Source organism: Clarias gariepinus, chromosome 11 (genome assembly GCF_024256425.1).
Source record: "Clarias gariepinus isolate MV-2021 ecotype Netherlands chromosome 11, CGAR_prim_01v2, whole genome shotgun sequence".
In the NCBI taxonomy this organism is placed as follows: Eukaryota; Metazoa; Chordata; class Actinopteri; order Siluriformes; family Clariidae; genus Clarias; species Clarias gariepinus.
The window spans coordinates 23,009,632-23,025,276 of record NC_071110.1 but is presented as its reverse complement, the minus strand read 5'-3'; the positions used below and the strand labels follow the sequence as shown (position 1 = coordinate 23,025,276).

At 37.2% G+C, this 15,645-nt stretch overlaps 1 protein-coding gene across 1 annotated transcript in view; it reads right to left on the bottom strand.

Annotated features, from left to right (window-relative positions):
- The window catches only part of zbtb16b (zinc finger and BTB domain containing 16b), a 43,014-nt gene that overhangs the window by 13,514 nt on the left and 13,855 nt on the right, over positions 1-15,645 (bottom strand). The window contains exons 3-4 of the mRNA XM_053507861.1: positions 13,411-13,508; positions 6,529-6,615 (exon numbers count right to left, since the gene is read on the bottom strand). Of these exons, the coding sequence (XP_053363836.1) occupies positions 6,529-6,615; positions 13,411-13,508 (185 nt within the window). The remainder of the gene's footprint in view (positions 1-6,528; positions 6,616-13,410; positions 13,509-15,645) is intronic.

Genomic DNA, 15,645 nt, shown 5'->3' with positions numbered 1-15,645 from the left:
GCAAAAAAAGAATAAAAGACTTTCACTCCAAAAATATGGAAATCAAAAAATGTGCTAAGACATGAAACAGTTTGTCACTGACACTTAAATGCCACCTGTGTTATTTTCAGTGAGTACTCTCAAGACATGCATGCTAATATGCATTAGTAATAACAATTCGTATAAGTTTTTCGACAAGCACTGTCTCTAAAGAATGGAGAAATACTCCTTGCTTGCCAGCAGGGGGAGTGCTGTGTGAAAACTCTCTGCCAGACCACAAACCTCACATGACCCTCTCTCTCTCTCTCTCTCAGTCTCTCTCTTACACACATACAATACAAACATAATGAGTCATGCTGTGATTATTTAAAGTAACCATGAGATTATTTTGGTATCACATATTTTTAACTGCACGATCCCTGCAATATTTATTTCATAGAAATATGCAAAAACTGTTCATTAACTCCAGTCGGAGTTTCTATTTATTGCTGCTCTGAACGGTTTTCTTTTTAAATCTATTGTTGTATATTTACAATCATGTGGCCACTGATCTCACCACACTGAATCCTTAGGTCGATACTGATACTGTGTCAGCCCAGGAAGATTTTCTTTGCTACCACCATCGCCTCTGGCTTCATCATTAAAGATCTAATCAGCTGAAAAGCTACTCTGTGACAATAAATAGTGTTAAAAGCTCTATACAAATGAAATAATTGATTTGAATGAAATTCAATTAGGTTTATGCAATGAAAACACCACATAAGCAGAGTGAGAAAACCAATCTTGGTTTAATCTATATTTTAATATGTAAGAAACAGTCTATAAAAATCCATCAAATGCCCAAAGCATCAGTGCTATTAGGTGATTCTATACCCAAATGACCATCATATAGATGTTAGTTTGTTTGGGATTTGATTTGATCAGGGTTTATTTAAAGTGTGAGAAATCCTAAGAGGCTAATAGTAAATTCTACACCATCATATATTGTTTTTTTTTTCTTTTCTTTTCTTCAAGGTAAGAGCTGCTGAAAACAGCAGCTGTAGTCTTACTGCCTGCCTTGTTTTAGAAAAGAAGAGAATTTGCTTTTCACACTGGTCAGATGACCCCATGACCCCTGGAGGGCAGAGACACAAAGGGCCTGAACTGGGACAGAAGTTATATACCTAATTCTGTTCCCACACATTTGGTAGACAGGAGATAATGTAAACCACTTGGGATAGTTTGCATTGCGTTATATCACAAATTTAAAGGACTGTGCTTATTGAATTATTAGCAATTATTTCTGTAAAAAGTAAATATCTAACAAATAGAGAAACTTACATTGAGTAAATTATTTTTTTTAAAGTAAGGGAAAAAAGGGATTTTTGATTGAGAAAACACATTTAAAACGTTACTTTTCATATTTCTCTAATTTTTGTATGAACTTTTATTACTCAATATATCCCCAGCTTCTCTAATGCATTTATCCAATTGTTTTACTAGGGCTTGAATGCCATCAGGGTAGAAAGTTTCCTCAGTATACTGAAATCACGATCGAACTTTTTGATTCATATCTGAAACACTGGCCTCCCAGGAACTCCCTTAATTGCCCAAGCATTTGGAAATGGCTTGGAGTGAGGTCAGGACTATATGGAAAATGTGATTTCCTGTAATGTGCAAACAGTGTTCATGAATAATTGTGTCTACAGTTCTCACAAAAAAAAGAGATAAATCTCTAAGGGCCAATGCATCCATATGTTTTCAAGAATCAGGCATTCTACTCACTGAATGTTCACGGGAATGACTGCAGTAGGCGCCGAGCCACCCCAGCTTGGATCATCATCCAGGAACCTACAGACTCCTTTAAAATGTTTGCCCCAGACACATCCTGAAGACATAGCTGAGGGTACTTCACCTGCTCAGCCCAGAACACATGCAAATTTGTGAAACTCTAAACTTCTCCTTTTTTAGGCTAATACACTAGATTAAGGTGAACTCTCATAGGTAAGGAAGAATAGGCTTTTCTTTAAAATCTTCCCAGAGGGAGACTAAAAAAAAAAAAAAAAAACAGACTCCAAAAATATTCTGGTGGTTTTTCCTTTTTTTTTTTTTTTTTTTTTTAAATGTTTCTTGAAAATTCTCAACCTGTTCTGATAAGCAGCTGGATGTATTTATGTCTCTGTCTGCAGTTTATGTGTGATAATTAATCCCTGTATTCACCAACAAGTTAGTCGCCTTTCTCTCAATATAAACTAAATTATTCCCACCCTGCCAACTGAAGCCTTATTTACACTGTGAAATAAACAAAGGCAATCAATATTTATTCAATAAAAACCTTATAACAGGCTGTTTTCAACAACTCAGGAATCTAATTACATGCTGCTTTGCTCAGCTACAGATGGAGAGACAGGTCTCGAGTGTCATGAGTATCATGGTGGTATGAATAGAAAGCAGATAAGAGAGAATTTGTTACAAAATACAAAGTTTATAAATGGCTTTAAACCTCATACATAAAAATCTAATCAAGAGTTAAGTCTCTTGGTATATGAATACTACATACTATTGAAGTATTTGGGGGAAAAACCAACATACAGCCACTAGAATAGCATCAATACAAGTTAGCAGAGATTCTCTGGAGGGGATGAAACCTCAATTGATGCTTTAATAACGGCAGTGGAGAGCACTGACTATAACATTACTGTTCGACTGGTTTGAGATCTGCAAAAGGCGACAAAGGCCCTGGTTTAAGATTTAATTGCTGAAATAGGTTACACAGACATATGATAATTTGCATCCTCATCAAATCATTCAGTAGGCATTTTGCCCTTTAAATGACGGAAGAGTCATCCTGAAAGAGACCTCTCATTAGGAGAGAAATGATTCATCATAAGACGAACAGAAAATTTGGAGGGAAAACCATCCTAAAATCATCCAAACCCAAAACCACATGAGCAAGATACTTTTTACAGCACAACAGAGCCACCAAATTTTCCTATAATTTGTCACTCATGTACATAAAAGTCTATATGACACTATACAGTACGTGCCAATACTTAGTATGTCAGAAAAATGGTGGCTGAAGGAAACAGGAGTTTTTGTTTTAGTTTTTGTCACATTTGTGATGCGTTCCATGTACTTGTTTATCCAAGCATGTCTTGTTAATTACAGTATGCTGCTGATTTAATGAACGTTTGGCCTATTTTCCCTATATATTTTTCCCCTTTCTTTATATATCAACATTCCAACATGTTCAGCAACAAACACACACAAGGATGACAGATACAAATTAGCCATTTAAATCTTATAAAAGTAAATTTAAAATTTTAAATAAATAAAAAATAGTACAATGTAGTGTGTGTGTATATATATATATATATAGTACTGACAAAATAATAAAGATAAAAAATACAATAATGTTCGTTTTAGAAATGAAAGTTTGACTCAATAGCCTAAAATGGCAGAATTGTTCGATAAATATACAGCTAAATGTACACTTTCAAAAATTGTCAATTTCAAAGGCAACACAGAGCTTCTGTTCTTTGATATTGGCACTGACTGGTACCTCATTTGACCCCTCATCTCTGTGAGCGAGCGAAGCTGTGGGGCTAATCTACCCGAGTGAGGAACAGCTTGTTTAATAATTAACATAACAAGATACATTGCTCATGTTTAACCACTGTTTATTCAGCGGCCCAATTCAACGAAGTCAAGTCATGCTGCCCTAAATGTTTTTCTCTGTAGGTGACGTGATACAGCACACGTTGTGATGTAGATAAGTAAAATAAGAGACGCTGATGTCCTGGCCTGCTTTCAAGAGTGCCCCGGTCCTGAGACGTTAGCTGTAGTTTTATTTTAAGACAGCCTGTAAGTAGGTCAGCTCTGAGTTTGTGACAGTGCTCTGGCAGAGTATAAACATCGGCACATGATGTTGTTTTTCTCTGTCTGTGCTCGCACCAAAATCAGCTCTCCTGCCACCTTTTTCATTCCCTCGCTCTATTTTATAAACTGAACTTTCAAAGCTTTAGCGAGATGTTCACCTCCGGCTTTCTTGCATCATTCCTGATGGAGGTGGATAGATGAGTGTTTTATTTAGAAAGCTCTGCAGGCTCTTCAGAAAAAAAAAGAAAAAAAGTGGATCCTTGGCTTGTCTCCAAGTTCAATGCCACATTCTAACAACATGTTGAAGCAGAAAAATCTCACAGAATAACTCCAGCAGCCAAAACCTCAGCCATTAAAGCCAATATGTTTGTGCCCCAATTTTTCTTTTTTTTAAAGTTGTGGCCTGGATGTGAAGCCAAAGTGAAACAGAATGCTTGCGGTTTCCATCTTTGGGACAGCAGATAGAAACTTCTGGGCACCACCCTATGTCCACAGGCATTAACTATTGATGCAGTGTGTGTTACAAGAGTTACAGTTACATGCCAACGTTTTTAAAAGAGATATCGCGTTTCTCCACATGGAGCACAGGTGACAGATATTGCACCCTGATCTCGCTGTCCACAAACATAGGTGAGGGTAAAAAAGTGTTTGGGCATACAGGTCCGATGTAAAATGATGCTTATTACAAATTAAATCTGCTCTAATGAGTTAATAGTAAAGATGATTATCTCCTCAACTTCATGCTCATAAAAATTATGGCAGCTTGCTTTAATTAGGACTCACCCTTTATATAGCCTCAACATGTGGATCATTAGCCCGATTGAGCACTTTTATACCCAGAGAGCATATTAATTAGCGCAGTCTGGAACACCTGTAACAGCACGGAGTCTACTGTCTGTCTTTCAGTACCAGCAGACTGACTGGGTGCTGCTTCTCATCTAACACAGATAACTAGAGGTCAGACCTTTTAGGTTCAAGGACTATTTGAGCGGTTTGAGAATGTTTCATTGTGTGCATGTGTGTGTGTGATGTCCGTGTCCACAAAGCTCACAGAGCTGATAACCTATTTACATAAGAAGGACAGCATGATACTGTGCCACACACAACTGTGACCCAGAATGACCTCAGGTTTATTCACTGAAAGCAAACAAAATCAAGCACTAAAAGAGCCAAATAAACCACAAAAAGAAAATGTAATGGAAAGCATGGCCATTACGACGAAGTTTGTTCAAGTCAAACTGTGATGTAATTTCTTGTGACTGAAGGCGTAAAACCGACATTTACAGAAGACTTTATGCACTGTGCTGTGGTGACCCTCAGTAGAACATGGTGCAAATGTTTTCGTTTTTAAGTAGTACATTCTAGAATAATGATCCTGCCCAAGGTGGCTTGGATGATATCAGCCCTCTGAATTCGTCCCTGTGAACCTTCAGCGAACTTCAGCCTTGGACCTTAAAAAGTAACGGATAACTAGCGACTTATTTGCGGCAGAGATGCTTCTATCTGTAGGACATGTACATACAGCCATTTACCAACACTTCTTGCACATTACAGGAACTCGGCTGCCACATTACCCGTACAGTCCTCCAAGACCGTCTCCAAATGTTTGGACTATTAAAGGAGTTCCATGGGGAAGCCAGTGTTTCAGACGTGAAGCAGGCAGTCTCATTATGGCTTTGGCATACTGGGAAAACTTTATACGTTGATGGTATCCAGCCACTAGTAAAATGCTGGGATAAGTGTATTAGTGTAGCAGAGCAATAAAGGTAGTTTTTAATCTCATAACTGCGTTTGGTTATTCTGCTCAATTAAAAGTCTCAATTTGCCTTGAACTCCCCTCATATCTACAACGACACAGGGTCTAGGTATCAATAGTTTCTGAAAGCTTATTTTTTTTAATCTCACAATTAGCAACTTCCCCTGTCAAATTTAATATGCAAGCGGCATGTGATAATATTTGATAATAAAAACCCACTATGCAAAAAAGTATCCAAGAATATCAAGTGATGACTAGCTCTTAACTCTCAGAGCAGCTGAGGAGGACACTTCAGGTTTGCCCACAGACATAATCACCCTTTATTTTTAGCTCTCAGAAGACACTATGTTACCAGACTTAAAGATTTTTGGAGATAGGTATGTAGCACATGTAAAACGCTATTATGTGTCATTGCTGTAATTTAATTTATATAATTTGTGAGAACATGTGATATAAATGTTAGTGTTTATAATGACAACAGTTGTCTTGTAAAATGCAAACTAAGCAAGATGGTGCTAGCCAAATCACCTTGCTAGTTACAGTAATTTTAGCTAATATAGTTAATGTTACCTGCAGGTTCCTGGTATTTTTCTTATATGCTTTTTCAGATTTAGTGAAGAGAAGAAAACAGTCCATTCTGAATTAAAGCTTTTTGAATAAGAAATTATGCATAACACAACAAAGATGAGAAATTGGCACTCATGAGACATTGCAGGATAATAAATAAAAAGTGGGTCACATTTTTGCAATGTGGACCACACAGACATTTTGATCATGTTTATGCCCTTGATGAAGTGATGAAGCCCTGACGTACTGCTCAAGCCTAAATTCAGACAATGTTTAATATGCTTTCCTCTTTCTTGTCTCGTTAATATGTAAACAGCATAGACAGACTGGTAAATGCTTGGGTGTGGTGGCAGAAGGAAAATTACTACCTGTGTGAGTCTGCCGATGGGCCTCCAAGGCATCCTCTTTAGAGAACTGAGCTCCACACTGATCGCACACCAGCGCTTTTGGTCCATCTACAACACAGGCCAGCAGAGGACTGTAGTAAGAGTTACAAATGGCTGGATACAGCTGTGTACTACACATTTATTGCTATTTATAACAAGACAGCTAAGGAATTAGAAAATGTTCACTAGACATGTAATTTTTTTGTGTGCATGCTGAAGATGAGTGAACATGTGTATACAATCCATAAAGTTCTACCTCTCGTACACTTGTTAAGACGATTTACATAATTTATTACAGATAAAACAAAAGCTTACTTTAATCCTGCCTGCATGTGTTTACAGTGAGTCAAAGAAACGAAACAGGAGATTATTCACAAAGATGGCAGGTTTATTTAAAGGTTTATGTTCACTCCTTTCAGAGGGAATCGTCTGTGATAACTTTACTTACATGCGCACTGACACACACACACACACACACACACACACACACACACACACACACACACTAGCTTTCTCTTACTTTACATAGATTAGCTGTAGATCAGACAAGTGTACTTCCTCAGGAATATGAAGCTGTAGCTGCTCGCATCTTTGCTTTGATTTGCAACAGGTGCAGTTTCCCATTGTTAAACCATATCAGAGCAAAGGATTAAAAAAAAAAGAACTAGGGCTGGAAAATACAACAAAGTATAACCACTCCACTACCATACGTAAGTAAGTATCTGTACTTTTTCTTGAGCCTTTTCCGTATGTGATATGAATTTCTTCATAATTTTTTGTAATTCTTTCTCAGTACAGTCATGTATTGTGGGGTTCAGATTGCTACTAAACTACTTTAAAAATATTTTTTGTTAGCATATTAGTATAAGGTCCATCTACTTTGTCTGCATCTGCCAAAAAATGGATGAACGAAAAATAAAATAACAGCCTGGCTAGGGCATGATCAATAAAAGTCCCAAGAGGTCTAGAGCAATGCAAGAGGAAGAACCTAATAAGGACGTCGTAACAATAGCATTGACAAGTTGACAAACAGTAACTAACACCTATTGGTGACTTTGTTGACATACTACAGGCCTGGTGCAGACAGGAAAGATTAGATGTGAGTGGAAAGAGTTTTCATTGGGATGTCACTGCTTTACCACGACATAGTAAGCACATGATAAGTGCCTGGTAAGAGCGCGGTGCGATCTGATCAGACATAGTAATAACTCGGTACAATCTCATTGGACCTGGTGAGCACATGATCATGCACATGGAAGGAAATTAGTGACAACATGCACATCAAGAACCTGACAAGGAAAATCTTGATAAATGCATTTTTTTTTTTCATTTTGACCCCACTCATGCTGCATTCTGCTGCTTTTACATAGTTCTGAAAAAGTTTTCCTGAACAGATTTTTTCCCTATGTATCTTAACTTGAATTAAAGTCCTAACATTTTCTGGTTAAATGTTTTAATTAAACATTTTATGTCATAGAGTGTAGAAAGTGTTTTTCTTTGTTTTGATGATATCGTGATTGAGTAGGTGCATCACAGTCACTTTGACAGCTGATTACATGCTGAATTGGTTCTGTATCATTATGTTAGGTAACTATCCAAAAACCGGATTGTACTAACCATTGAATTTGTAGAAAGACAAAAATGCAAGGATAGAATTCAACATTTCCACATCTTTTTTGCAAAATAAATTTATGTATGTTAAAAAAAAAAAAATACGTTTAAAAATTTTAATTTTAGTTGGCTTTTTTTTGTGTCTCTTTTCTTTCTATTACCGTACGGTGGCCAAAAAGCAGTTAATGTTAAAGCACTAACAACATCAAATCACATCATATAGTCAATATTGTAAGCTTATGGTATAAAACACAGCTCCACATACTTACTCCACATAGACTGTGCCATGTAGACTGTAACTCATTTGAGTCAAAGCCATGTGAGAATTGGATTTATATGAGGGTGAGGAAATCTGGTGCAATCTAATAATGATGTGTCTCATTCCCTCAAACCTGCATGTGCTGTAGAGGGGTCTATTAAAAGATGTCCCAGACACCTGTAGGGTTGGCCTAGTCTACCACACAAACAGTGAAGTAGGCCACAAAATATCCCTAATTTTGAGAATGTGGTGTTCTCCACTGAATCAAGCACACCACACTCTTAAAAAGTGTTCTTTATCGGCCTGTGTGGTTCGGCAAGAATAGCATTTAAACACAAAAAAGGGCATATTACCTTTTTTGCCTCTCAAATGAATGCTTATTTTTGGTGCAGTGTGAGACTTTGGCATGAGATGGCAAGAACGTCTCACATAGGCAACCACAGGCACAAACAAACAAAAACACAGATTTTATTTCTAGCATTTACTTCCTTGTAAGTAAAATTAAAAATCATAGAATGGCAGAGAGAAGTTTGCTCCAGCATCACTGGGTGAATCAATACTAATGACTGCTTATCATCACAGATTAATGTGGTATCTTTAGGGTTTGAAAAATGTTTTAATTCCAGGAAGAAATTTCAAGACTGAACCTTCATGAAGCGATTCTGTCTAGCACTCCTACTTTACTCTTTCAGTGGTAAGATGCAGCACAGAGGAACTCAAATCGGGACTACCACCATCTCCAATCCAGCCTAGGAGCATCCCACTGACTTCGGCAACAACAACAACAACAACAAAAAAGTCAATAAAATCTAAATCTATAATGACCCAAAGCTTGTCAAGTATTCAGTTTCACTGAGCTGCTTCTAAATAGCTTTATTATGAGTCATTAAAACGCCCACAAACTTGAGGAAGCCAGCCAGCGAGTGCCTAAATTTAGCTGCTCCTCCACAATCCCTTTTACATTTCATTTCATTCTTGTACTGCTGCCTCTAAAAAGCAAACCACAGCTGCACATGTGCTTTTTTAACTCATCAAAAACAACAAGCAAAATATACAAAGCATGAATGCATGAACAAAAAAGTTCCTTTTTCACCATCTTATTAATAACTTAAATGGTCGATTGCTATTTCGTGGCTTCAATACAATGTAATGTTTTTAAAACAAAAGAGGGATGCAGATATTTGCATATATGCACAACGCAATAATCATATTTGGACTAATACGTGTTCTCACATGCTTCCACCCCACCTTGTTTCCTACAGTAATAAAGCAATTTTGAAACGAAATGGCCTTCTGTAAATAACACGCAGTGCACTATACTGTCCATAAAAACACAAAAAAAATCACCAAAGCAGCCTCCAGACTTGGGTGCAATCACCTTCCATCAAAACACTTTGTCTGGTGTAAAAAAAATAGCAGCCTGGCATGTGTTGAATACTAAATCAGGCCACTGGAGAAAGATGCCTGTGCTACGTGGAAATCATCGGGAATTATAGATTGTTGAAACATAATCAACAACAATCAATCGGATTACATAGCATTTAAATGTCTTTTTTGTATTTAACCAAAACAGTTCTACCAAACAGTTTATATGTTATTTATTTTATACCCCCAGATCAAAGCCCACTTGACTTTTACCTGTGGGGGCAGGGGAAGGCCATGGTGTACCATTATAAACATGAAGATCATGGTGTACCAGAAAAGGTAACAGCACAAAGATCATTTACAGGAACACACAAGTGCAAATACAGTTCATTATAAAGTTCATTATGTGTAGAATAAACTTGTGTGTTTACAAAGAAATGGCAATCATGTAAAAAAAATGTTTCGTAGATAAAGTTAAATATTTGTAGAAAGGCTTACTTTCTTCTTTTATATGGAGACTTTTGGGACACCTTGTATACTTAAATAGCTACTGAATACTTCAATGGGTAATAATTGTCTTGTGTAAAAGTAATGTAAGGCTCAGAAATTCTCATAAGCCTTTACCACACCTCATTATACACAAACTTCTATCTTGTTTTTATTTTGACACACACATCAATGAGTTGCCAGGCTACAAATGATTGGGCCAAGTAAGTGAAAGTTTGACTGCATCTTGAACATTCAGACAACCACAATAACTTCAAAAGATCTTTCAGTCTTGGGCAACACTACTCAGTGACAGAGGGATTTTTTACTGACAGCACCCAAAAGTCATTCTCTCTCAAGAAATATTATTTTGATGGGGAAAATTTAATGCCCACCTAATAACATACCTCATATAATTGAGCCAGGTTTAATTCTCAAGTTAACATATATTTACACCAATCACCTATAACATACACACTCCATAACCTTAACATTTATTATTAATTATTTACCAGTAAACTGTTAAAATGAAACATGTTCACCAAAGGGTCATTTATGCCAGTGTTAAGCAAAGGCTAGCCTGTCTGGTCTGCAGAAAAGCTAAAGCAGCTGATGCCACTTTCCAAAAATTCAATGCTGTCAACTATAGAAAGGCACCAGAACCCGCAGGCCGCCGACCCCGCCTCCAAACATACCAGATCCCAATCCAATCAAGCGCCATGGGATATGCCTGACAAACACGTCCGATCCGATGGAGGATACACCCCACAACCTACAGCACTCAACGGATCCACTGCCAACATGAAGACTCCACACCCGCAACCCACAGCACCAGAAGGATCCGCTGCCAATGTCCTGATGCCAGACACCACAGCACACCCATAGGGGACTTGTGGAGTCATGCCCTATGGGGCCAAACCTGTTCTGGAATTATAACTGGAACCTACATAATACTGAGCCTAAAGGTTTGCAGTGTAATGTTATGTTTGGTTGGTGTATCTTAAAGTAGGTTATAGAAGAATCTTTGAGAGTCAAACATTAATTACTGTACCATCAAGCATATTCCTTCACTTTCTATTTCAGTTAGAAGTTTAGTTATCGTGACTGAGTTTTGCTCACTGGCCTCTTTTCTCGAATGACTGAATACTATAAAATATTTGTGGATCCATATCCATAATTTATAGGCATTTCTAAATGACATTTTATTGCAATCTTAGTTTCGTGAAAAAGCCAGTGGTCAATTAATTAAAAACTTACTCAAATAGGAACTGGCAAGGGGACACACAATGACACATCTTTTACCATATCCATTTAAAATTCAAGACACATACACTGATCCATTGCATCACGCTGTAACAGCACTCAGCCAATCCCACTGTTATCTAGTGAACCAATTCTCAGAAGGCCTGCTGTCCCCTTTTCTGTCTGTCTATTTTCCCTCCTGCTTTCTGTTTTTGTTTTTGTGTACTTAGGCCTCCTCCTCCACCTCCCTCCCGCCTCAGTGCTTATGCCGTTTCAGAGAGCAGTGGCTTGGAGAGCACTCAAGTTTGATTAATTTAGGGATTTGGGTACAGTATGTTCCTGGACACACATCTGCGAGCAATCATAAACGCGGCGGAATGCTGGCAGAACATCCAGACCTGCAGGCAGCTGATGATGTCATCAGAGCGAGGGAAGAGCTGGCGTACCGCCAACAATTTCAAAGCAACAGTGCTCTCTCAGACAGCCAGACAGATAGAGAGAGAAGATGGGAAGGGGGGAGAGATGGGGGTGCGGTGGAAATTCACAGCGAGAGCTTAGTCTGGAGTTCTGACAACAAATTCTTCACATATTTCTGATTCTTCTCTCTTATACACTCATAGTGTACATGAACAGATGCAAGAAGAAGAGATTTTACATGGGAGTACCATACCCCAGTCATTCATTCAGCATTAGTACATTAGGGTTATTACTAATTACTACTTAGGGTCAATACAATTTAAATAAAATCATCTAAAATCCCTACACTAGTGTATATACTGTACATGATATACTAATATGGTCTTTCTTTATTTTATTTCCTTCTACATTTAAAACAATGAAGTCATCTAAAATGTACAATAATCTCTTTTGAACAGTTGATATTGAGATGTGTCTGAAACTTATGCTCTGTAAAGCCTTTATAATGGCTCTAATCTGTGGTGGTGTAAATGAATGATTTTTGAGGCTAGTAACTCGAAATTAACTTTTTCTTTGCAGCAAAGATAAGATTTGGTTTTGCTTCTCTGGGATGGTCTGAGATGAGAGACAATTGCATAATGGTGATTGATGAGTTTTGTAAATGCAATTGACAATACTGTTCTAGAACAGCTGACTTTCGTGTTTTAAATAACAACTGACTGTTGTTGTTGCTGCTGTTGTTGTTATTGAATTACCTAATATCATATGTGTTAGTTTTGAAAAAATCCAGTTGTTGTTGTTGTTCAAGAATGTAGAAAATAAATCAAAACTTGTGTCCAAACTTTTGACTGGTAATGTATAAAAAATGATATTTTAGCTTGCACTGTAGAAAAATATAATGTTATAAAATATAATGTAATATAGGCAGCTTAATATTGTTTAAAAAATAAATACATTATAGAATTTCTGTTTACTGTTGTGGTAATATCTTGGTGTCCCTTATAGAATTCTGCATTACAGTATTGTTTTTCCATTCTCATCTGAACATCTCCAGCATAACAAAGCTGTAACTGAAGGCCCGAATTAACCAATTAACATGATAAATACATGACAATGTGTTTGCCTGATATACTCTTAGTTAATTTGGATTTAAGGAAGTTTCTCATGACAAAAATCTCAACATACAGATCTTGTGTGTACACTGTACATAATAAGGTCTCCAGTTGCCTTCCCTGAACTTTTACCACTTTCCTAATGTACAAACCAAAGAAGGTTTACTGGACATTAAGGTGAATGGAACTGACCAATGACATTCATATATGATATCAGCTTGTTATTGAGCAAATAAAAAACAACTAATGTCTACTCAATAAAAGATCTGATGCAGGGGAATAAGAATAATTATAATGATTTATTCCACATTATCTTCTAAACTGACAGTAGTACTAATCTGGTGTGGAATAGTGGTATGTAGTGCAAAGTACCTGAGTGTGACAGCATGTGCATCCTCAGCCGTAAGCTATCCAAAAAGTGTTTTCCACAGAACTCACAGCCAAAGGTTTTCATGTCACTATGCAGTTTCCTGAAGAGAGAACAAAGCAAGATGTATTGCATTACAGTCACTGGAGTAATATTACTAAAGTTATTGGGAGAGTTTATTAAAGCCTACACTAGCAGACCTGCTCAGAAGGATACATTGTACTTGAATGTATGTTTATGAGGACACTAGGACTGGGAAATGTAAAAGGTAATATAAAAGTGAAATTGAATGAAAGTTTGTTGCAGCTAATGAGTTTATGCTGAACCTCATCATTTACAAATCACTTTGTCTGTGAAGCACATTCAGAATGAAACTAGAGCTTTTTAAACTGTAGGAAATGGAGCGTCAAGGTTTGCCATAATCACTGGGACAGCAAATTGAGACTGAAATGTTCGTGCAATTTAGCATGTTTACAGTAGATCTTTTGTTAATTGTGTTCTTGCAGATGGCGAACTGTAGAGCTAAATGTTTGTCCCAAGGGAGGAAGATGCCTAGGAGTCAAATTAAGAATGTTTTAAACAAAGAAATGCACCGATATCACATTCTTCAGAGCGTTGCTCTATCATATCTATCAACAGAAGAGTTTTTTTTTTTTTGCATAACTTTTCTTACACTGTAGGATATTGTTTATTCACAATGTATCAGCTAGGAAATACAATGTATTATCAAAATACAGAACTAAGATAAATAGAACTTGTAGTTATATGCCTGTGATTGCATATATGAATTTCTCAAATTAAACCATGCAATTTTCTCTACTATACCTGGTTCACTATAGTTTTCAGGGTGGTGCGGGTAACACCAGCCAATTGTGATTGTCTCTGAGCTTATGTATGCAGAAAAGGGCAGTTATCACTGTCCTCAAATGTTTTACACTGCCCTGTAACATAGTATCAGCAGCAGTTCTAACAGTTTCAGTGAATGGCTTAACATTTCTTGAAAGAAGCACATTGTCGCATTCATACTCCCTGCTTGTTAGCTGTCGGTTAATAAAAGAAAGCTGGCTGGTGGGTGGGAACTGGCAATCGGCCAAATTAAGACTAAGTGGGGAGGAACAAACACATTCTAAACTTCCTTATTATAAATATTTTTAAGCTCGTATTATCTGCTGTACAAGTGAAGTGAATCTGTTACTCTAAAAATGATATCATAATTCAGCAAGCCCCTTTAGTATAAAAGTATATCAATGTATTTCGACAAACATATATTAATATTAACAAATAAAGATATGTGATTTGCATTGCAGCCAGCACTACTGTATTATCAGAGCTGTTGTTATAGAAAATATCTCAACACCTTCTGACCAATCAGAATTCAGTATTCAGCAGCGCTGTGATAAAATGCACAATGCCTCTAATAAGTTTCTATTGTTGGTTGTGTTTCCGTGTTTGCCCGGTTCTTTTTTTAGAAAACATAACATACTGTAGAGCATTAACATCAGAATTAAAATGCGATGTGAGATACAACTGAACACATGCGGAAATAGATTCCTTCCAGACTATCTTTGTAGCTGGCCAATAAAGTATTAACCATCCAAACGGAGTGACTTAAGGGTTTGAGAGAAATGGCAAGATTTATCAAAAATTAAACACATGCTTTAGAGTCTGGACAAATATGTACAGTCTATTTTAATAGAGTGACTACAGCTCTGGAAAGCTTGTTAGGAGAACAACATCAGGCCCATATCCATGTCAGACCATTTCTAATCTGGCTCATTTGTTCCTAATATTTGTTTCAAATTGAATGTGCTTAATGCCGCTGAAATCCTGGGTAGCATGGTCTGTTTATCTGAGTCATGCTATACATATCAATGACTTCCAAGCAACCCCCCCTCCCACCACCACAGCTCTTTCATATGAATTCCAGCCACACACCCAGACACACTGCAGGCGCGTGCGCCACATATCCGAGCAGCAGGCTGTGGCCATAACCTTTATTCCTGCTAGATTATTAGTGCCATATAATCAGTAGCCTCAGACCACTGACAGACATGCCCAGCATGCAATAATGTGACACAATCCCTTCTGTTTCTTAAAAAAAAACTATTGGCTATAACTCAGCTCAGGGAGACAATGATTTAAAGCAATTAGACGAAACCAGTCGCGTGTATTAACAAAGTAATATGTACTTCTGGAAATGTCACAATTACTACAGATGCCATGTTTTATATGTGCTTATA